Source organism: Lynx canadensis, chromosome F1 (assembly GCF_007474595.2).
Source record: "Lynx canadensis isolate LIC74 chromosome F1, mLynCan4.pri.v2, whole genome shotgun sequence".
NCBI classification, from domain to species: domain Eukaryota; kingdom Metazoa; phylum Chordata; class Mammalia; order Carnivora; family Felidae; genus Lynx; species Lynx canadensis.
The window spans coordinates 43,041,187-43,064,944 of record NC_044319.2 but is presented as its reverse complement, the minus strand read 5'-3'; the positions used below and the strand labels follow the sequence as shown (position 1 = coordinate 43,064,944).

General features: G+C 56.6%; 1 protein-coding gene across 1 annotated transcript in view; it reads right to left on the bottom strand.

The window, feature by feature from the left end:
• CNTN2 (contactin 2) overlaps positions 1 to 12,575 on the bottom strand; it is a 32,461-nt gene extending 19,886 nt beyond the window's left edge. Inside the window, exons 1-2 of the mRNA XM_030302990.1 lie at positions 12,505 to 12,575; positions 3,190 to 3,351 (exon numbers count right to left, since the gene is read on the bottom strand). Coding sequence (XP_030158850.1) covers positions 3,190 to 3,274 — 85 coding nt within the window. The 5' untranslated portion in view covers positions 3,275 to 3,351; positions 12,505 to 12,575. The remainder of the gene's footprint in view (positions 1 to 3,189; positions 3,352 to 12,504) is intronic.
• Positions 12,576 to 23,758: the final 11,183 nt, after the last annotated feature.

Genomic DNA, 23,758 nt, shown 5'->3' with positions numbered 1-23,758 from the left:
GATGCCTCTTTCTTTATGCACCAGGGCAGGGACACTGAGGCACAGAGGCCGGTGTTTCACACCTGTCTTCCTTCCCACAGGGGTGGGGAGTGGGCTCTCTTTGCTGACTCATGGGGCCAGCCATGCTTTGCCTTTGTGGTATCAGGCAGGGGCCAGGCCACCCCTAATTGGCTCCTACCCCACAATCCAGCTGATTTCAGGCCCTCCTTGGTGGGTCGTGGGGGCTGGGATCCCCATTAACCAATTAGTGCCTCCTGTCCCAGCGCATCCAGCTGTCAGCCCTGTTCCAGGGGTGGGGGCCGTGCACCCCCGTGCCACAGCTGAGGCCCAGCCCTGGCCCCTGGGGAATGAGGGCAGCTGTTAAGCAGCTCTCAGAATGAGGAAGGAGGCAGGGCTCCCTGAAATGGCACCCCCCTCCCCCTCCCCCTCCCCGCCACCCATCACTATCCCTCCCTGCCGCCCCGGGGCCTTGGAGGCAGCTATGGCGCCCGCAGCATCTCAGTTGGAGAGCCAGGCTTAATCCCAAGTTAATGATGGTGGTGGAGGGGAGGGACCCCTGCCCCAGCTGGGGCTGCCAGGATGGGAGGGAAAGGAGGGGTGACGGGGCAGCTAGGCTGCTGGGAACCACCTTATATAATAGCAGCTTCCAGCAGCTCTGCGGGCATGGCAGGGGGTGGCTGAATGGGCCTGGGGCACACTGATGCTTTAAGACTGGCTTTCTTCCCGAAAAAGCTTTGTCCTCTGCACTCAGCCATGTCCACACCCTCATCCACATATGTACATTTCCACACCTCTCACCTGCACACCCTTCCTCACACGCACACACACATCGCATATACACACGTACCTCTCTAAGCTACTCCAGTAGACAGATACGTGTTCCCATGCGCATCCGGCTACACACGTATATATACGTGCTTATGTATATATATCCATATACCCATAATAATAAAAGCAGGGGCTCTTTATCGAGTGCTTGCTCTGTATCGGATCCCACGCTCCATATTTCTTGCGCATAACCTCTTTACAAGACAGCTATTGCCACTTCCTTATTTAACTAATGTGGAAACTGAGATTTAGGAAAGTTAAATAACTTCTCCAAATCACACAGCGAGAAGGAGCAGATCCATGGATCTGGACCCTGGCCAGCCTCACCCACAGCCAGCCATCCTTAACCACAGTGTCCGTGATTCTTGACCCCGCTTCCCCATCGGAACCATCAGAGGCTCTGGCCCATCCCAGAGGTGCCGAATCACAGCGCGTCGCGGGCACTCGGAAGGGCAGCCGGGGTCGAGAGCCATCACACTTGCTGTGAGGCTTTCCACGCGCCTTCGTCATCCCCCCAGATGTCGCACCCGGTCCACACAACAACCCGCTGACATTGCCACCCTCTGAAACATCCACAAACACAGTCTCGTTCACCCCACACCTTCCTCTGAGGCTGCGCTCACACCCACCCACACAAGGCCACCCCTCCTTGCTGCCCCTGTCCCTCATCCTCTCTGATTTCTCTCTTCTCTGATTCCCTGTTCTGGCAACGCTGCACGCCCCCCCCCCCGCCCGTCCCCCGTGAACATGGGCATCGGGAAGCTTGTAGAAGGGGCCGGATAGATGAGAATGTGGGGGGGCTTCCTCACTGCCTTTCCTTGTCGGGGTGCCAGGGACCCAAGGCTGCTTCTCCAGGGCAGCTTAGCCAGGCGAGCCCAGAGCCGAGACACCTTGCTGGGAGGGCTGAGAACAGGCGATGGGGTGTTCCACTCATGTCTCTGGAGCTCGTGGGTGTGGCAGACCAGGTCCCCTCTCCTTGGGCTTTCCTGCATCTCTGGGTCTGAGAGCCCTGCAGCTGCCCACACCGCCTGCCTCAGATGCCGAGGTCCCGGCACTCTTTCCCGAGGGAGGGCGGTGCTGAGGACCCCAGGCTCCCCTCCACTGCTCTCTCTGGGGTGGCTGTCCCCTGTTCTGCGCAGCCTGGACTCCCCACCCCAGCAGCTCCTCTGGCCTGGTGGGCCCCGGGCACAGGTAGCTAGGCCTGAGAGTGGGGTTGCTGGGAGGCCCCCTCCAGCCTCTGGGTCAGATTTATTTCCTAGCAGCCTCACTGACTTGGGTGCAGGACTGGGAGGCAGGACGGAATGAGAACGTCTGAAAGTGTGCCAGTGGCGTCCTCCCCTGATGAGACAGAGGACCTAGAACGTGCTGGCTGCAGCCTTGCAGGGGGTGTGGGGTGGGGAGTCAGAAGCTGCTACAACTCCGGAAGGGTGGTGGGGGGTGGGTCCTCTTTCTCCCATGGGGGCCTTTAAGGAGAAAAGAAGCATCTATTGATCTGGGCTGGGGGTCAGGACAGAGAGGCCAAGCGGTGGTCTCAGCAGGTCCCTCCGTGCAGCAGCAGGGGGCCAGGGGACCTCCCTCCAGCTCTTGGACAGGCTTGGTCTCTGGTACCTTCTTCTTGGCACACTCTCCAGAGTGGGATCTGGGCCCACACTGCCCTCTTCTGCCAGCCCCCCTCCTCCCCTCTCCCTGCCTTGCAGCACCCTTGGCATGGGATCCTTTGCTTGGGTCCCTTTGGGCAAAAGGCCACCCCCCTGCTGTGCCTCATCTCTCCTCACATCCTGTTCCACACTAGGTCCGTTGGCCAGGCTGCAGCGCGGCCCTGGGGAGCCCTCCTAGAGGTTCGTGGTACTGATCCCCATCTCCTCAAGTCAGAGGATGCTAGAGCAGCAGTGCCATCCAATAGAACTTTCTGTGATGATGGAAACGTTCTGTAATCTGTGCTATCCAATATGTGGCTTGTATAACTGAAGGACTCATTTTAAATTTTAATTTAATCCCAGTCTAATAGTTTCATGTGGCTACCATATTGGACAGCGCGACTCCTCAGAGGCAGCGGCTCCGGGCTGATATCACGGAGATCCAGATGTGCCGTGATCTTGCTGTGTGGGCCCAGGGCAAGCCATTTACCCTCTCTGGATCCTACTTCTTCCACCTACATTATGGCGAGACTCATTCCTTCTAACCTCAGGGGGAAGGTAAGATCCACAAATGGGGACATTTAAGCAAAGGAAGGGGCCTCAGAAATCGAACTGCCGCGGCAACGCAGGGTCAGTAATTTCTGAAGTCATCGCTACAATAATAGCAGTGATATAACGAGATGATCACCCTGCTGGACTTTGGAGCCCAGATGAGGCCTCTTACCTGGAGAGGAGACAAGGGCCACGGTGACTAGCAGCAGCAGCAGCAGGTGTGACTTCCTCCTGGTGGGTGTCCCCATGGTGAGCATTCTGGGCAGAGATGGGGAGCTGAGGAGGGGATCCTCAGCTCGGGGAGGGGAGAGTCCAGCTGGAGGCTGAGAAGGACCTGGGGAGGCAGAGGATGGGGAGGCCTCTGAGTCGCGCCCCTCCTGCCTCCTGGGTCTGCACTGTTTTCACCCCGGGCTGGAATTGCATTCATCCTCCCCAGGGTTGGGGGGGGGGGGAGGGGAGACGGGGGGGGGGGGGGGGAGGGAGGGGGAAGAGGCTTGGCTGTTAGCAAGGAGCTCTTCCCAGACTGAGTGCCTACTACTGGTCCCCTGGGAGTCTGGCTCTGCCCTGTATATGCCCTTCCCCCACCTCCCCTGCAGCCGGCAGGGGTTGGCTCAGGAAGTGAAATCAGTGGCTAATTGGGAGGCGAGAACCCAGCTGCCCCTCACCCCATAAGAGCTCTTGTTGTGGGGTCCGGAAGACAACAGGGCGGGGCCTGGGGGTGGGGGTGGGGAACACCTTCCAGCATTTGGGGCCCAATTTCCCCAGCCCCTGCCCCCTGAGCTGCCTAGGTAGGGGGCGATAAGCCCCTCTGGAGCCTTCTTTGTTTTATTTTTTGAATGTTTTTTAATTTATTTTGAGAGAGAGAGAGAGAGAGAGAGAGAGAGAGAGAGAGAGAGAAAGCTGTCAGCGCAGAGCCTGATGTGGGGCTTGATTACACGAACCATGAGATCATGACCTGAGCCGAAATCAAGAGTCAGACTCAGACTCTTGGCCCGCTGAGCCCCCCCAGACACCCCCTTCCTTGTTTTTCTAGCAGCGACTGGCTCATTCCCACCCTCTCACCTGGGTCCCCGGGTGAGGCACTTATGTTGTGTGTACCATGAAGCCATGACCTTGGCCCCCATCAGCAGTTCTCCCTAACTAGGTGGGCTAATGGGCCCCCACAGGCCTTCTGGGATGAAAGGGTTACTGCAGCTCCCAGAGGGTTAAAACTGTTCCGGGGGGGGGGGGGCACCCAGAGCAAGTCAGAGCTCCCCCTCCATCGGCAGGGGAGATGGGGCCTCATCCTAGGAGGGGCGGGCAGGGCCAGCCTTTCCGTCTGCTCCCCATCTCCAGGCTGACATTCTGAGGTCTGGGTGGGAAGTGTGGAATCTCAGGGGTCTGCTTTCTGGTTATAGAGGGAGACTGGGTCACTGGGCCCCCAGGGCTCCCTGTGAGAGCTGCTCTAGGGAGCGGGTAACCCAGATGCACATTCTACTTCTCTGCCCTGTGGCTTTCTAGAATCCCGAGGAGGAGGAGGAGGAGACTGGGACTAGGGGACAGCCTGGCTGGGGGGATCTTCCACTACCTGGCGGCAAGACCCACACCATCTCTGGGTCCGAGTGTCCTCATCTGTAAAATGGGTGCTCTAAGGTCCCTTGTAGCTCTGAGACTGCAATGCTGCCCGACTGAGAGTGCAGGGTGGCCGCTGGAATGCTGTCCCCTGGATGGGGGTGGGGGGAGGTCGGGGGAAGAAGGCAGGCTACGGGCTCCCGGGGACCAGGGCAAGGTCTGAAGACCAATGCCAAGTTCAGGATCTCTCTGTCTCACTTCTATTCCTTTGGAAAGAAAGGGCTCCCAAACCCTTTTAAACTTCAACATCCGGCCACCCACATCCTTCCTCTGCCTCCTGAACAGCTAGAGCTGTCTCCTGAAGGAGCTGGGGGAGGGGAGAGAGGGAACTGGCCCTGGGGTTGGGGGGGGAGGGTCGTCAGGGAGGCCACGGGCTGAGGGCTGGGTGTCTGTCGGTGGGGGTGGAGGTAGGGAGTGGTGTTTCAACACGTGGCACTCCCTCCTCAGCCCCAACCCCGGCCTCATATCCACTTCCCTTTGTGGGGAAGCCACCGCGTGCCACCTCTCCCCGACCACGCACCCTTCTCTGTCCTTGCCACTTTCACTTCCGGACTTGAACCCAGCAATTCTGCCCTTGCCGGGAAGCCCCTCGGATGCCGCCACGTGCACATGGTTAGATGTCAGCTCTGCTCTTGACTAGACCCTTGGAGCCCACCCGTGGAGCTGTGTCTGCCTCCGATTAGAAGTTTGTGAGCTCCCCCAGGGCAGGCACCGGCTTCTTCATCTCGGTGTCCCCGGTGCCTAGCAAAGTGCCCTGTTACTTGTGTGTCCCGTTCAACTGGTGGAGAACAGCTGGGCTATATCCTCCTGCAGCCAGTGGACGCACGAGGTCGCACAGGCACACTCACACAGAGAGCTCACCAGAGAGCCCATCCCTGTTGCTCCAGTTTTCAGTGCCCCCCCAAGGGCAGGCCCGGGGGCACACCCACACACGCCCTCACACTCTCTCTCATGTGTTCGCTCACACCCTTTCTGTCTCACACACTCTCACATGTGCACACACACTCTGCCTCTTAGTGTCGCATACTGCCTCATACATTTTACACACTTGACACACTCCCACTCCCTTCCCCACACGTCTTCACATACACACTCATGTATCTTTACACACACACACACACACACACACACAGCCTCGGGTCTCTAGGGCCAGCAGGGTGTTTTAGTCATGGAAGAATCTAGAAGTATGGCTCTGGATACTGTACAAACGCAGGGAGCTGTCCTCCTGACGGGGAGCCCCTGGGGCACCGTGAGCCATCGCAGGCTTTGGAATCCACAGGCGGGAGCCAGTGATATTGCTTTGTCTCCTCACAGCTTTGTGAGCCTGGACAAGTTACTCCTGGTGGAAGGGCCGGTTTCTCCACGGAACACTTATTTTACGGGGCTGTTTGGAATGTTCCGTGAGGCAATGGCGCGCCCTGCAGGAAGTCTCTGGCTATTTGGACTTGCCTTGGGGCCACGGTTTGGCTGGGGGAAGGGAGAGAGAATAGGGCTCCAGATCCCTTCCCCACTTAGCCAGAGCAGCTCCTCTGGAATCTGCTTCACCTCCTCGAAGTTCCCTTTAAACAGAGGGTTCTGCAGCTCCAAAAAGTTTGAAAACGCCTGGTGGTGCTCCCGCACCACGTCCTGAAGTCTGGCTCAGAGAAGGTGCTCAATCATTGTTTGCTTCCTGCCCTTTGTCTGCCTGCCAGTCTTGGGAGCTCAGTGAGGGGGCAGGGTGCGGACTCGGGGAGGAGCTTCGGCTCCAGGCGCTTACCCTGAGTGTGCCAGAGCAAAGCAGAAACAGATGACCAGGGAGCTGGGGCTGGGGCTGGAGACTTCGGGGCAGGTGCCCACCAGCAGTGCTGGAGAGAGTGTGAGTGTGTGTGCGCGTGTGTGTGCACGCGCGTGCACACATGTATGTGACGTTTATTTGCATCCATGTGCTGTGTCTGTCTATATGCCCCTGAGTATATGTGTGGTCTGGTCTTTATGTCTCTGTGTATATGCACGTGTCTGTGTCTGTTTATGGGTTATGTCTAGTCTGTGTGTGTGTGTGTGTGTGTGTGTGTGTGTCCCCACCCAGCACAGGGCTTGATGACCCAGTTCCTGCCTTGTTTCTCCGCGATCCACCAGGAGGATCACTCCCCCTGGAGCACTCGTCACCCACAGTGGTCAGAATATGTTATCACTTACCATAGGCATACATCATGAATAACACAATCCCACTGCTCATTGCACAGTTTAGTTTAATCCAGACTTTTATCAGTCACCTTGGGCTAAAGGGCCCTGGGCACCCTCTGGGGACTGAGACCTGTAGGCTCAAGAGACAGGGGTTGGGATCGGTGTGCTCCTGGAGTGGCCTTTGGGGAGCACTAGAGACCAGTCAGCCCAATCAGATGTACCTTGAGCTCCGCTGTGTGCCAAGGCCTTGTGCGAACACACACACACACACACACAGCCTGGGTCACACACACCAGGCACTGTGCTAAGCACTGGTGAGAAAGTAATGAAAACACTGCCTTTTGCAGAACCTTCTGACCCACTAAGTGTGACCCAGTTGTCTCCCTATACCATCTGCCCTATGGCACATTCTAGAATGCCCAGGGTGGAGGGTGCCTTTTTGTCAGGAGCAAGGCAGGAGTGGAGCTATGCCAGGCCCAGAGCCGGCCCTTGGAGCCCTGAGCCAGCCAAGCCTGGCCCAGGCCAGCTGCCCTGGTGCAGGGGTGCAGGCTGGCACCGGCGGGCATGGGCTGGCACAGGCGGGCACAGGCTGTCACCATCAGGGGCTGGTCCCGTGAAGCACCGGCACATGGGGGAATGGACTGCTTGGGGGCTCAGGGGCACAAAGGGTGTGGGTGTGGGGAGACAAAGGGCCTGGGGGACAGTGACAAGAAGGAAGGCTGTGAGTAGGACTCTGGCACATGACAGGGTTTTCTGAGTTGAGGACCCCTGCACAGAACCAGTCAGAAAATGAAATATACACTGTGTCTAAATGCTACACCTTGGGACCCCCAGATCCCTGCCCTGACTCTGCCTCTCTTTCCCCCTGGATAATGGAGGTTTAAGTGTTGAGGGATTTGGCGACTTTTATATGGGTGGTGGTGGGGAAGGGGGAGTTTGGAGCCCAGTTGAGGGCAGAGACTGAGTGACTTATGAGCCAACAAGCACTGCAGAAGCCCTTCAGGTCCCTGCCCTCCTCTGTCCTGCAGCTCAGTACGGTGGTTAACACTGCCAACCGGCCTGACCCTTACTAACCAGTGAAACCCTAGTATTTAACTAACTAGTAGAACCCTAGCTCTAACATTCATTACTTAACCTCTCCAAGCCTCAGTCTTCCTCTGCAAAATGGGCTTAAGCAGGGACCCTTGGGAGGTCAGCAGCATTCCCGGCCCATAGTAAGTACTCAGAAAAGATCGGATCTTACCACGGACAGTCCTCACAGAACCTCTAGCACGGGCTCCAGCACACGTGTCCCTAGACTCTGCCTGAGTCAGACTCGCTCCCACACAGTCATGACATTCGGGCTGGGCTCGCAAGTGTTTAGGACACTGACAGACTCCCACAGTCTCCCTGGGCCGGCGCCCTCTTCCCCTCTGCCCCACAGGGGCAGCAGGCTCAGGGAAGCCCCAGCAAGCAGGCCACCCCAGACGAGGGCACCCAGAGTCACATCCAGATAGCATGTGCTCAGGAGAGTACCTGAGCCGGTGCTCCCAGCTGGTACCTCTCCTCAACCACCCCCAGCTCTTGCCTGCGGGGTCCAGAATGGGAGCGGGACTCTGCCTGGGAAGGGGACTGCCACCTGGGACAGGACCATTGTCCTCCAGGAAGGTCTGAAACACTCCACACCTCTCTGGAGGGACAGGAGTCTGCAGCGACCTGGTGGGGCCACATGCCAGGTGGGTCAGGAGGGCTGTGGTGGGAAAGGCTGGTGCCCTGAGCTGGAGGAGGTCCTTAGGACGGATTTTGGTAGGATAGGGCCTCCTCAGTTCCCAGGGGGGGACAGGGACTGGGTGGGGACAGGGGAGCTGGGTCTCTCCCCAGGCCCCTCTGTGTGCTCCCTCCCTTTCCACCCCTCAGTTTTCTCTGCAGGTTCTTGGTACTAGCAGCTGGTTCTGAGGCCCCAGCCTGTTCCCTCTGGGGAGAGCTGTGACCCCAGGCTAACGTTTGTCTGAGCTTCCCACGATGAGAGTCTGGCCCCCCCGTCCCCCCCCCCCCCCCCCCCGTCCCCTTCATCTGCCACCTGGATTCTCTGGCGCTCCTGCCCTGGCCTTCTCCACCGGAGAGACTCCTCAAAGTGGGGAGTGGACAGAAAGGGGAGCCCTGCGTCCTCCTGGGAGGAGCTCGGGATAAGGGGCAAGCCGTACCCAGACCCAAGTTTTCCCCACTTGCCTGCCAGCGTGGAGTGGGGCAGATTGAGTGAAGGCTTTGGAAGGACCATCCCTTTCTGAGAGGCCAGGAGTAAGGATGAGTGTTTCCACTTGGTTCTAGAGAACCACATTAGGAAGAAATGAGCAGCCCAATCTCCATATGTCCCCCGATCTCTGCAGAGAAGAGACTCACCCCCCACTCCCAGTTCCCTGACACTTTCCTAACTTCTCTGCAGGCTGCTTCAGAGCCAAGCCTGGTGGGGGTGGGTTCAAACCCCTTCCTCCCCACAGGCTAGTTTCCGCTCTGGGCCCTAGATTAACTGTGCCTCCTGGGCTTCGCTGCAGGAAGGCCGCCCTCCAGCCAGAGGCGGGATGGGGGGGCCTAGTGATCTAGGAGGCCGGCAGGCATTGAGAGGATGTGGGCTGGAGCTGGAGGAGACCCAGCCTGTTCCTGTATCCAGATGGGTGGGGGTGGGGGTGGGGTGTGGAGGGATGGGCTGAGGGGGTGCTCATTAGATGAGAAGCGTGCTGAGGTGTGCCTGGGCCTGTCCTGGGATGGAACGTGGTCAGCTTGGGGGGAGGACCTCACATCCTCTCTTTGCATCCTTTGCATCCTCTTTAGGGGAAACTGGAAACATGGGCTCATTTTGTAGCAAGAGAACTCATGAAACCAAAGGAAGAATTTCTTTACTCCAAGATGATTACCCTCAGGGCACAGAACCCATGGAAACTCCCATGAATGTTCCAGGTTAGCAACCCGCTCGCCCTCCCCCCTACCACCGCCTGCTAGGTGAGTGGGGGAGGTTGGTCCAGATTAGGGTGGTTCAGAAAAATGAGAGGTGACTGGTCTGCAGGAGGGAATGAAAAAGAGCCACCCCCCCCCCCCCGTTACCATTTGAAAGAGCATAACCTGGGGCCAGAAGGAATTTACGGGGGCCCTCCAGCCCCACCTCCACCTCCGGTCAGGACTGTCTGACCGTGGACCAGACCCCAGTTCCCAGAGCCTCCTAAGAGTCACTGGAGAGGACATTGCCCTACCTCCTCATGGCTCATCTTCCTGGTTAGGAGGTGCCTTGAGCAGTCTAACTTCAGTCCTTCCTGCTTCACTGGAATATCCTTTGCTCTGGTCCTTCTTTCCCTTTGTGTCACTCACCTCTTGTTCAGCCCCCTGGTTCTGCCCTAGGAATCTCTCCCACCCACTCTAGGATTTAGAGATTGTCTTCGAGATATGCTTTCTCACACCCACTTGGCTTGAGGATGTTTCTGGGGGCGGGGGTAGGACACATACATACCTCCTTCAACCCACTCCAAACGTATTGCTTCCCTCATGGCCTCAGAGTCAGAGAGGATGCCTTGAGGGCACCCCCTTCTGTGTGCTCGCTCCTGAGGACTAAGTTTGGTCAGTCAGAGACCATATATACAAGCATCCCATTGAACACAGAGGCCCATCCTACGTGCGTCTCTAGTTGAACAACAGCTGGCAGAGAAGGTGCTGGAGTGGAGTTGCACAAGTCGTGAAACCTGGCAGGGGCAATGGTGTGGAGGTAGGTTGAGGGCTGAGGCTGGAGGAGTGAACTTGGCCAGGGAAGAGAGTGTGAGGGAAGAGCATGGCCAAGTGGGTAGAAGAAGATCAATGGGAAGTGAGAGAGTGGTGGAGAGAGCAGGGGACCCATCTCCCCTGTGCGCCTGCCTCTGCTTCCCTCACCAGAAGGGCAGGTGAAACTTGGGTGACTTTGATGCCCCCTTCACATCGGTCTCACCTCCCGTCTCCCTCTTGCTGGCTGAGGTCTCCTAACAGATCCCATGGGAAATTAGGAATAACTTTGACCTCGTGGCAAAAACCTTGCTTGAGTGATTTTGCAGCCTGGCTAGAAAGGGGTTAACTGATGAGGCACCCTGGGGAGAGGCTTGGCTGTTGCCTTCTCAGGAGGCAGAACTCCCTCCTCCCAAGGTCAGAGGTTAGGGCACCATTTCCCTGCTCCACCCCCAGGAGTCGGGGTCCCATCAGCCTCTCCCACAGGTGGCCGACTGCTGCCCTTGATCTCCAGTGGCCTCCCTGGTCTCTCTGAGTGGGAATGGGAGGCTAAGTGGACAGAGGGTCTCTCAGGCCAGAGGGTTGGGAGGTGAGGTTGGGGCTGCTGCCCAGAAGGAGATCAGGAGCTCACTGAGGGGATTGGGTTATTTGGGCCTCTCAGACCCGCTCTGAACAGAGGGAAAAGGATGCTGTCTGGGCTGGGAAGGGAGTTGGGGGCAGGGAGGTGTTGGGGGGGGGGGGGTTGGGGGGGTGGTCAGGCTGAAAGGAAGGGCGGTAGGGTCTGACCGGTCACAGAGAGGGGGGAATGTTAAGGGCAGGTACTTTGGGGCCCCGGACAACCTGCTCTTCTCAAGGGGCGACCCCACCTCAGTCTGCCTGGATTCCCACACCCCCAGACAACCTTGACTGACAGCTTTTCCTCCTGGGACGCAGGCTCAGCCCCAGTGGTGTGCAGCTACAGGGTCCCAGCTTTGTCCCCATGTAACACCAGGACTGTCCCCTTCCACAGGCACTGTGTCACCTGCCCCCTTTCTTGTTTCCCATATGTGGGAATCCTTTCTGGAAAAGGCAACAGTATTCAGCCCTGGACACTGGCTGGGGCTGCTTCCCCGACCTCCGATGGGTGGTGTAAGCCCCATGGTGCTGGGCAGGATTGCCCTCTCTTTCCGGCCCCCCTAAACTGAGCCCTCTCTTTCCAGACCCCCTAAACTGAGCTCTCTCCCCTTCTACCCTTTCCCTGAGTGAAAGCCAAACTTGATTCCAACCCTTCCCTCCCACCAGTGAGGAGGAGGGGAGGGATCTGAGGAAAAGAAGATTGGTGTGGGGAGGGGGGGAGGGAAGAAAAGGAATTTCAGCCCCGGTGGTCCAGGCTTCTCACCCTTTGGGATGTGACTTGCCTCGGTTTCTCCTCCCTAAGTCCCCGCTCCTGGACAGGCCTCTGCCCAAACTTGAGTTCCACTCTCCCCGCTCTCTTCCACAGCCTCCCCTTCTAACTGAAGCAACACTTTGCAAAGAGGTCACCCTGCAGAGGCACGCTCAGGGCCACCTCAAGTCTGGGCAGTCAGGCTCCATTTCACCCCGGGACTTCTGGGGGGAAGGCCGGAGTCTGGGGCTTGGCCTCGTGGACTGTCTGGCCCTGGACCCGGGGCCCTGGGCAGGCCCGGGGCCGCTGCCCTCTCCGTAGGCAGGTGTTGCTACAGGCTGAAATTCTTCGACACCGCTGGGGTCCAGCCTCCCGGCCAGGCTCGGCCTGCCAGGGCCCTGTAGGATGCCACCCACGTAGACAGGGTGGAGGGGACCTCCCGTCCAGTGGCCACCAAGGGGCTGGGGTGAGAAGTCAGAGGGGCCCCCCAGCCGGCTGGGGCTCCTGCTCTGCCCCTGCCCCCTCCCAAGTTGCAAGGAATCTGAGCCGCAGCCCCTGCCCCGGGAGCACCGGGAAGCCTCCCCCCCCCACCCCCCCAGGCTGGAGGAGACAAAAGCGGTTGGCACCTACCTGGGGTGGAAGAAGGGTGTTGGCTGGGGCAGGTGGATGCTGCCCGGGGCGGTGAGCCAGAGCCGGGCCGGCCGCCGGCCCCCTGGGCCGCCCTCCTCTCCTCCCCGGTTCGCCTCAGCCGCTCGCTGCTGTCCTGGTGCGGCGGTGGCGGCCGCGGTGGCGGTGGCGGGCGAGGGCGCTTGTGTGTGTGCGCGCCCGGAGCCACTGCAGCATCTCTGCATCAAGATGTGCTCCTCCCTCTCCCAGGCTCCGCTCACTGGCTGGCTCAGGTCCTCAGCCAACGCTCGGGGGCCCTGGAGATGGCTTCCTTCTGCCCCCCTCCCACCCCCTTCCCGTCCCCACCCTTCTGGCTTTACCTCATTTGCTGTCATTTAAGGACCAGGGAGCAAGCCGGGGCGCCCGCGTCTTCCATAATGCATGGGCCGCCTGGCCGCGGGGCGCTGTCTGGCCAGCCGGCCCCTGCCCCCCATCGCTGCCCAGCGCAGAGCTGAAGGGGCCGAGACGGGTGCTGTGGGGAGGGCAGAGAGAGTGGCTCTTGCCCCTCAAACCTTGGACACCCGCGGAGGCCAGCTCTTTGCTTCCCCCAGAAGTCCCTCGCTGGGCCGCGGGAAGACGTCCAAATCAGAAATCTCCAGCTTGCTGTGCGGGGCAAGTGGGGTAGAGGGGATCCTCCTTTGCCCGACCCTATGCCCATCTTTATTGTTCCCCTCGCTTATAAAAGTAACGGGGCTCTGTCAAAATAGCCAAACGTTAGAGGAAATTCAAGAATAGATAGTGAAGGGGCCCCTGGGGGGCTGAGTCGGTTGGGCCGTTCGACTTGGGCTCAGGTCATGATCTCGCAGTTCACGGGTTCGAGCTCCGCGTCTGGCTCTGGGCTGACAGCTCGGAGCCTGGAACCTGCTTCGGATTCTGTCTCCCTGTCTGTCTGCTCCTCCCCTGCTCGTGCTGTCTCTGTGTGTGTCTCTCTCTCTCTCTCTGTCTCAAAAATGAATAAACGTGAGAAAAATTAAAATAGTGAAAGTCCCTTAACAAATCTGAGTTACATGCCCCCAGGCTTATTATTTTCATGTATATAATTACATGGGCTATTAGTATTATTTTATGAAAACGGGATCGCACAATACAGCATGATTTGCAAAATATTTTTAAACTATATAATGGATTTGGGACACCTTTCCACATCAATACTTATGGATCCAGGCCCGTTTGTAACCAACCAGCAGTGTGATGTCACGAAAAGCTCACTGGAATGGGGGGGGGGGGGTCTGAATGTCTGAAGGGTAGTCTGGGCTCTGCTACTGATTGGCTGTGTGTGCTTGGCTAAGTGTCCTGCCCTCTCTGAGCCTCACTGGTAATCTGAAGGGGTTAAAGACGGCCAAGTTTCCTGCCGGCTCCGAGATGCTAGGTGCTCATCCAGGTCAGTGGCACATCTCTTCTGCTCTGTTCTTGTCACGTGGGGGGTGTGCCCAGGAAGGCGGGGGCCTGGAGGTGGAGGGACGGCCATCTGCAGCAGCCTCCAGCGCTGTCAGGCTGTCACTGTTGTCTCACTCGCCCCTCTGCTCCACCTGCTGTCCAGCTCTCATAGGCAAGACCAGGGAGCGGTCCAGATGCTGACACAGCTGGGAGGGCCAGGCCAGCCTCGGACTTTGGGCCGGCCATACCTGTCCAGCCTGGAGCGCAGCTCCGTGTCTTCCGGAGTGGAGGGGGGCCGTGGGGGCTCGGGACAGACCTGGGCTCAATGAGAGGACATAAAATGGGGGAGGTTCTACTGCCCAGACTCCGAGGCCAGAATGCCTGCCCAGGTCCCATCTGCTCCCCCCTCCCGTCCTTCTGTTCCGCTCCAAGGGGCTTTCCCGGCCCAAGAGCCCGTCTTCTTTGTTCCTGACGAGAGCCATCTCATGGTGCTTCTTATCCAAGATGTTTCTTGCATCCTTCCCTTTCCTGCCTCTGCCCATACTGTCCTTGTCTGTCTGTCTGTCTGTCTCCCTAGGGTTGGCATGTCAGCCCTGAGCTTCTGAGGTGAGCCTTGCCCCCTGACGCTATCCAGGTCAGCTCAGGCTCTGAAGGGAGGGCTTCATGTTCTCTCTGGCAGAAAACGGCTGCCAAGAGAGGAGCTGGCACGTCGGCGGCCGTGGGGCTGACGGGCCAGGGGATTGGCTGACTCAGGGGCCAAGGGTCTGGAAATGCTTGCAAAGATTGCTTTAGATTGAGACAGCTATCCTTGTGACTCTATTTTCGGACAGCTGCTGCCCTTGCCACGGGGGCTGGGTGCTTGGGGAGGGCACAGGTTCCCTCCCAATCAGATCAGCACAGGTGACTTGGGTCTCAAATTCTCTGATCCCTCTGCAACCTGCCTGCCCTGCCCCAGGTGGGTTCTGACAGCCACAGTGAGAGGACTCACCGAGTACTTACAAACAAGAGCACTTACTAAGCCTGGCTCTCTGTGGGGACACGATTCCCAGTTTCATCTTCTTGCCCGTCTGGAGCTCTCAGCGGAGCCTGGTACAGATGGATTCGGGGGGTTACCGGGGATCCTCACTACCAGCTTCTAAGGTGCTCCTGTTCCCAAGGAGAGAGTGGGGTGGACATTTGGGGGTCCAGGTTGAGTTTTGCCTGGGGGGTCAATTTGGTAACAACTCGAGTATTTCATAATATTATTATTAACTATTATATAAGTTCTTCGCAACAATTCGAGTGTCTCCAACGGGCCGGGATCTGTGCTAAGGGCTTCCACTTGACGTATCCCCCCCACGGGGTTCGTGTCATTATTGTGGTTCTCACCTTACAGAAGATGCTCAGAAAGATTAGGGAACTTGCTCAAAGTGAACAGTGAACAAGCAGAGAAGCAGAGGCTGCCTGGTGCGGTTCCGGCCCCCCTGGTTTCATCACTATGCTGTGTGCTCCGGCCACCGGCTACTCCCCTTCCAGGGCTGGTGGGGGGGTTGGTCAAAGCAGGGGGCAGGACAATTTGCCTGCCAGATCCTGGAAGCCTCACAAGTCACTTGACTCTAGGGGGCACCTCTCTCCTCTGTGGCTAACCAATGTGCCTTCACGGAGTCGCGAGCAGGACACCGCATCCCTCAGTAGAGTCCCCGCAGACCCCCCCCCCACCCCAGACCGGGCAAAGCAGGACCCGCCAAACCAAAGATCAGGTGGCTCATCAAATGAGTCACTAATTTGCCTGTAAACACCCTGGGAGAGGGCGCCCCCAGGAGGCATCTTGAGGGCCACCCAACCCTTCCCAGACCATCTGCTCTTCCCGGATCGATAGCGGATAGTGGAGTCTATGCATCTCCGAATGGTCAAGGAAGGGCTGGGGCCCCCGGCCCAGGGCGCAAGTGGGGAGGGAGCTGGGACCCGCCAGAGCCCCCGGGGCTCTGATGGTGCTGAGGTCTTACTTATGTTTTCCTGGCCTCTCCAGCCACCCGCACCTTTACCTCTGGCTTCAGACTCCAGACCGTTTCCCAGAGCTCTCAGGAGACCATGTGTTTACAGAGCGGCATCCCTGCCTGCAGGAGTGGGGGGTTCCGGAGCCACAGGGTGTGGTCTGTCTTCAATGTACCCGTGCTTTTCTGCAAGCGGTCTACTAGCGGTAACAGACTTGACCACGCACAGCTCTGGGGGAGGGTGACAAGGCAGTTTGGACAGAGTTCTGAAATCAGACCGGCTTGACATGCAGTCCTGCTGTGTACAAGCCCTGTGGTCATGGGCAGGCCACTCACCACCTCAGAGCCCCACGTTCTTCATCTGGAAAATGGGGATTAAGACACTAACCTCACTGAGCTGCCACGAGCCTTGAATTACGCACGAGGTATCTGGCATGGGGCCACGCACACAGTAGGTGCTCAATAAATGTCATGACTTCCCTTTGTGCCTCTCGGGGATTCAGCCTCCCCATCTGTAACACAAGGGTGTGCACCTGTGGGGCTGAGCCCTTCTCTGCTGCGATGGGTGGGGTGGCCCCGGATTTGCCCTCAAGAGAACGGGACTCTGTCTCAGCTCTGTCACTCTTAGCCAGATGACATTGAGCAGATCGCTGAAGGACACTTAACTGTCTGAGAATCCACTTCCTCATCGATAAAATGGGAATAATCCTATTCCTACTTAGGATGGTGGTGTGGACATGTGGATTCAACATAATGATTTTAATTCTTATTTTAGAGAGAGAGCACAGGAGTGGGGAAGAGGGGCAGAGGGAGAGAGAGAAAATCTGAAGCTCAGTGAGGAACCCAATGCAGGGCTCGATCCCTGCACCCCAACATAATGATATTTTTTAATGTTTATTTATTATTTTTGAGAGAGAACACGAGCAAAGGAGGCACAGAGAGAGGTACAGAGGATCTGAAGCAGGCTCTTTGCTGACAGCAGAGAGCCTAATGAGGGGCTTGAACTCACAAACTATGAGATCATGACCTGAGCTGAAGTCGGACTCTTAGCCCACTAAGCCACCCAGGTGCCCCCCATAATGATTTTTTAAAGTGCTTTTTGGGGGCACCTGGGTGGCTCAGTCGGTTGAGCACCTGACTCTTGATTTTGGCTCTGGTTGGGACCCCAGGGTTGTGAGATCAAGCCCTGCGGCAGGTTTTGCACGAACAGCGTGGTGCCTGCTCGGGATTCTCTCCCTCTCTCTTTGCCCCTCCCCCGCTTGTGTGTGTGCACGTGTGTGTGCACATGTGTGTACTCTCTCTCTCTCTCTCTCTCTGTCTCAAAATAAATAAATAAACCTAAAAACTTTTTTGGGGGGCGCCTGGGTGGCTCAGTCGGATGGGCATCCGACTTCCGCTCAAGTCATGATCTCTCCGTTCGTGGGTTCAAGCCCTGCCTCAGGCTCTGCGCTGACAGCTTAGAGCCAGGAGCCTGCTTCCAATGCTGTGTGTCTTTCTCACTGCCCCTCCCCTGTTCGTGCTTTCTCTCTCAAAAATGAATAAAAACGTTAAAAATTTTTTTAAAATTTAAAGAAAAATAAAAGTACTTTTTGTGTGGCCAAGTGCCACACAAAATACTGATTATTGTTCCCTTGATTGTGCAGTGACTGAAGGTAGGGTTGATCTCATGGCTATCTCCATTTGGCCCCCACCCTGCCGCTCAGCACAGCGCCTGGTGCCTAGTGGAGACCACAAGTCCTTGCACGCTAGGTTGACGGCAGTTCAGATGCCAGGGAGAGAGGGTGCTGGGAGGGGGTGAAGGTTTGGTAGGGAGGGAGGGGTGTGAGCCTCTGGAATTGGGCCTGCGTACGCAGAAGAGGTGAGGAGTGCGTTCCTGGCATGGGGGTGTTGGGACTGGAAAGAACATGATTTGTGAGGGGCCAGGAGGAGCCACGTGAAACTGAGCAGGGGGAGCTGGTTGGGGAATCTCAATAGTCTGTCTACATTTGCCTTCCTAATTTTGCTTGAGGGCCAGAAGGGGTCTGCGGCCTGGAGGGGCCTAATTATTCTCTTAGCCATTTCGACCCAGGGCTCTTGGAGCTTCTTTTTCAGGCTTATAATAGACGATGCTAATGTCCTTATTAATATTTAATAGTAATAATGCTAATAATGCCCTGCATTTATGTGGTTTCTCCAAGGAGCTCAAGGAACCCTGAGTTCTTTTTTCTAATGAAACAATTTGGCCAATGTGGAGGGTGGGGGGTGGGTGGGGGCAGTGGAGAGAGACTGAGTCATGGAGAAAATGAAACACAGAAAGGTCAGACGGTGGGGCCAAGGTCACAGAGCGGTGGGGGTGGAACCGGGGGTAGGATTGGGTGCTTGAGCTCCCTGCCTGGATGGAGCTCTGCCCTCAACTCCGCCGGGGCATTGGGGTCTGAGAAGGACATACCTGGTGGGGGCCTCTTTTGGTCCTGACAAGACCAACTGTCCCTGGATGGGGGCAGCTGTGACTTTGGACATGGGCTGGGATGGACATGGGCTAATGGACAGCCACGGAGCATGGGAGCCGGGGCAGGTGAGGACATGGGGAGCCCTTAGCCAGACTCTGCGGGGCCTCCCGCAGCCTCAAGCCAGACCCTTGTTTTCCAGGATCCCTGGATATCTGATGCCTAACCTCTTGGGAGTGTCTCCAGTCGACCCATGTCAGTGCACAGACCCTCTGCTCAGCCTGCTTGTGCTCCCTGGGCTGTCTTTATATTCCCCACCATCATTTGTTAGAGCCAAAAAACACACCCCAAACCTGCAGTTACGCAAAAAAAGTAGCCCATTAGAATTTTGAGGCTGTGGTCTCTCACTGCCCAGGGAGCTGCATTTACGTAAGACCAGTGAGCAGGGCCCTCTTGAGAGAGACAGTGCAGAGCAGAGCGGAAGGCAATGGGCTTTGGAGTCAGACAAATATTAATGCCAGTTCCACCCAATCTATTGATTGGCCGAGTGACCTTAGGTTTCCCCAGGTCTCTATTTTCTCATCTGTAAAATGGAGGCGAGACCATCTGTCTTAAAGGGTTGTATGGGCCAGATGCAGTGACATGTGCGTATGTTGGACTGCAGGAGAGGGGGCGGTGGGAGGTTCTAGCACCCTCACAGGGTGTGTCCGGGGTGGGGGATGCCAAAGCTGGTGTCCTGATCTGGCCGTTCCTGAGACGTGACCTCAGCGAGTCTCTGCTGGCTAGCCTCCCTCCGTTTCTGCCCGTTTCTGAGTTGTCTTCTTTAGCCATTGATTCTGTGACCCATGTGATAGCTGAAGTTCTTTTCTGCTTAAAAAAATTTTTTTTTAACGTTTATTTATTTTTGACAGAGAGAGAGAGAGAGAGAGAGACAGAGCATGAGCGGGGGAGGGGCAGAGAGGGAGACACAGAATCGGAAGCAGGCTCCAGGCTCTGAGCTCTCAGCACAGAGCCTGACGTGGGGGTTGAACCCACAAGCTGAGAGATTATGACCTGAGCCGCAGTCAGACGCTTAACTGACTGAGCCAGTTCTTTCCTGCTTGCGACGGCCAAAGTCTGCATCTGCTGCCTGCAACCGAGAACCTGGATTGATTTAGGACTTAAAGCTCCTAGCACAGTGAGTGCCTGGAAAAAAAGAAGTGTTCAATAAATGATACAAACTGTTAGAAAATTGTATTCATCCATCCATCTATACAAACATGCATAAATCTCTCCATGTCTCCATCCATCCATCTCTCCGTCCATCCATCTCTCCATCCATCCATCCATTTAACAAGCAAATATTGAGTATCTCTTGTATACTCAATACACTAACCACTGTATCAAGTGCCAGGGATACTGAGGAGAATAAGACAGACACAGACTCTTGAGATTCTCACAATGTAATGGTGGGAGGACATGTGAAAATAATCAAAATATAATCCCGTAAGAGCTGTCGCTCAAATTTGCACAAAATATCATGGAGGGTAGTGAGGAGCTTAGTGAGGCTCAGGCACAGAGAAGGTATTCTGAGTCCTGAAGGAGGTCTCTGAACCCACCAGGTGTATGCAGCATGGGCTGGGAGGAGGGAGGGAGGGTGTGGTTCCAGGAAGTAGTAAGAGCCTGTACAAAGGCAGCAGCTGAACGTGGAGAGCTTGGGGAGGGAGGGAGTCATCATGACCTCGCTTGACATTTCAAGGAAGGAAGGAGGAGGCAGGCGGGGCGGGCCAGTCCAGTCCATGAAGAGCCTTAAGAGCCCTGCAGAGGCTTTATCAAAGAGCAGTCAGGAACTATCGGAGCGGTCTGAGCAAGCAAGAGGCAGGCTGAGACATGTACTTTGGGGTTGCAGGGAGGATAGAATACACAGAACAGGTGCAGACCTGGAGGCAGGGAGGCCAGCCAGTCAGGCATGGTCAGAGGAGAGGTGATGAGGACCTAGAAGGATCCTTGAGCATGGGGCTTAGACCTGTGCCAGCCAGCCAGAAGTCCTCACTTGGATGTCAATGAGCCTCTCACATCCCAACCCCCGCCCCCCCCCCCATTCCCCTTGACGGTCAGTTTCATGTGTCAACTTGGCGAGGCTATAGTAATTTAATTAAACACTGATCTACGTATTGCTGTGAAGGTATTTTGTGGATGTGGTTAACATCTACAAAACCTTAAAGAGATTACCCTCCATAACGTAGGTGGGCCTCATCCAATCAGTTGAAGGGTCTTAAAAGCACACCTGAGGGTTTCCTGAGGAAGAAGACATTCTGCCCTCCACCTGCTGCATCAGCACTTGCCTGGGTTTCTAGCCTTCCTGCTCCTCTACAGAAAACAGAACCAGCCCCCACAATTGTATAAGTCACTTCCTTGAAATTAATCATATGTATGTGTCTGTCTGTGTATATGTACACACACATACCCATAGCCTACTAGGTCTGTTTCTCGGGCGAACCCTGATTGATACACCTCCCCCGTCCACCTGCTACTCCTCTTGGGTTCCCTGCCCCCGTGAATCGCACCCTCCGGACCTTCACATCCTCACCACCACCCCTGTGTCCTGCCAACCATCCGGGCCTGCCGCTCCTGCCCCTCCTGCTTCTACCCCACGCTCCCTCCCACAGTCTTAGCTCTGACCCTCACAGTCTCCATCTGAATTCTGGCCATCTCGTCCACACCAGGCTTCATTTCCAGTCTCAGCCCCTCCTACCCACCCTCCAGACTGCAGTCAGAGCGAGCTCCCTGAAATGCAAATCAGAACCTGTCACTCTCCTGCTAAAAATCCTTCAGCTTCTCCTCCCTCCAGGTTGATGCCAGGGTCCGTCCTATGACACAGATCATCGTATCGGCCCCTCCCTTTAGCTTTGCCTTTTTTTCTTGCCTTGCGCAGTTCACTCTTGCCACATTGCTCTGCCTGCCCTTTCTGGAAGGGGCTAGACTCTCTCGTTTCACCCTCTTAGGACTGTTCCTGGTTTGGAACAGTCATCTTTCTCCCTTGGGGATGCCTGTTTAAATCCTCCTTGCTCTCAAGAATTGGCCCAGTGATCACCGACTCTTTCTCAGGCACTGACCAGCCCTGACCCTTTGTGGAGGGCATGCCTCTCCCTGCTCTGTCCAGGATGGGTGTCTCCACCCTGGGTCTCATAGCTTTACTCTCAGCAGAGCATCTGGTGTGCAATATATGCTTGTTAAGTGAATTGATGAGTGGGACATCCATTCCTCTGCGGTTCCTCTGGGGTAGGGGTGGAGGAGACCGTGGTGGGGCACAGTTGGCCCCTTCTCCTCTTAGTCCTGGGTGCCCAGGAGGCAGGGCAAATACCAGCCCATTTAGTGCAAGTTCCTTTGAACAGATGCAGCACCGCCCTGGAGCCTGGGGAGCCTGAGCTACGTTCAGCCCCCCAGCCACCCCCTCAGCCAGATGTCGCCGTGCAGGGCACAGTCACATGTGCTGGCCCAGTCTGAAGGCCTGTGGCAGGAGCTGTCTCCAGGGTCAGAGAACGAGCCTGAGGTGCCGGGCCTCTGCCTGGCAGAGGCTGCGAGGTGGGTGCAGACCTTCCTGGGAGACTGAGGTACGGGGCCGGCTTTGTGGGTAAATGAATTCATTTATTAATTAAAATAATTTTAATAATTATTACTTATTAATATTTTTTGAAGAAAGGCCTAGCATTCTCATTTTGCATCAGGCCCTGCAAATTCTGTAGTAAGTCCTGCTGAGTTTAGTGGGGTCGCCCCACTAAAAACAGTACCCGGAGTTATTGGGCCAAAGGGACTGGGGGTGGCTGACTCCCTCCACCTCCTCAGAGGACCAAGACCCCATTCCAAACTTCAGCTTCTGCCCCGGGCTTTGTTAATTTCGTAGGGGCAGGTCAGCAGGAACTTTGGGGTTTTGATTCCTTGGAGATCCACGAAGCCAGGAGCATGGTCCCTTGTGCTAAAAAATGAATGCGTTTTACATATTCATTTTTTAGTTACTTATTTATTTTTAACGTTTATTTATTTATTTTGAGAGAGAGAGTGTGTGCGTGTGTGTGCGTGTGTGTGCATGTGCGTGTGAGTGAAGGAGGGGCAGAGAGAGAGAGAGAGAGAGAGAGAGAGAGAATCCCAAGCAGGCACCGTGCTGTCAGCACAGAGCCAGACGCGGGGCTCGATCTCACAAACCGTGAAAGCATGGCCCGAGGTGAAATTCAGAGTCAGACGCTTCACCGACTGAGCCATCCAGGCGCCCCGCGTTATACATTTTTAAGTGGTTGAAAAAATAAAAAGGCTATCTCATGACCCATGAAAATAATATGAAATTCAAATTTCAGTGTTCATAAATAAAGATTTACTGGAACGCGGCCACACGTGTTCATTTATGGACTGTCTGGCCGCTTTCAACTTACACCGACAGTTGAGTCCTCGCAAACGGAGGTTTGCCAAACGTAGCCAAGCCATCCCTTAGTCACCCGGAGCCTGGTGGAGATGGCAGTCGCTGGCCCTCAGATGTCAGGCTTCTTTTTGCCTTAGCTCCGTGGTTCTCCACCAGGGGACCTCTGGCAATGCCCGGAGACATTTTTGGTCCTCATGACAGGGTGCGTGGGGGTGGAATGTCGGCTTCTTGCATCGATGGGGAGGTCAGGGATACGGCTAAACACCCCGTAATGGAATCAGCCGGCAGGAGCAAGGTCGTCAGCGGGAACGAGGTTGGCAATCTCCGTGTGGAAGCTCAGGACGCCGACGCGGCGGATTCCTGGTAGGCCTTCTGGGCTGAAGAACCGGCCAGAACTCCCACTGCCCTGCAACTGAGCGCCCAAAGACTGCATGTACAGGGTGTGTGTGGCGGCGGGGAGGGCAATGAGGAGGACCAAGAGAAAGGCTTCGCCTTCCTTGGCCCCTCGAAGCTCCTAAAGCTGTCAGGGCCCCAGGCGGTCCTCAAACGGAGGCCTGGCCTCTTTCCTGAAGTCCCCGGAGGACAGACAGGCGCTCCTCTGCTTGGGCAGGTGAGCCCGGTCCTGGCAGGGGCTGGATGGTTATGGAGGCTGCCAGACAAGCCCGGAGGGAGGGGGTACAGAGGGGCATTGGAGGTGCTTCCAGGGGACTAGGTGAGTGAACAGGGTGACGGGGAGTGCGAGGTGTCGGTAGCCTCGGGGAAGGGGTTGGCACTGCTCCCCCCCCCCCACCCCGGCCTTCTGCAGAGTGACAGGAACAGATGCGGTGACTGTCAAATGAGATGCTCCTGGCACTTTGGGAAATTGCAGAATGAACAAAAGGAGGGTCGCTGTCAGGAAACACAAGCAGGGGCACAGTGTGTACAGCTGGGCTGGCCTCTGGGGACTCCCTTTTCTTGAAGGGCAGGGAGCAGGGGTCCCCGGCCTGGCCTCTGGGCTGCTGGTGGGTTGGGAAAGGGCGGGCAGGCCCCGGGGGCAGGACGGCTGCGGG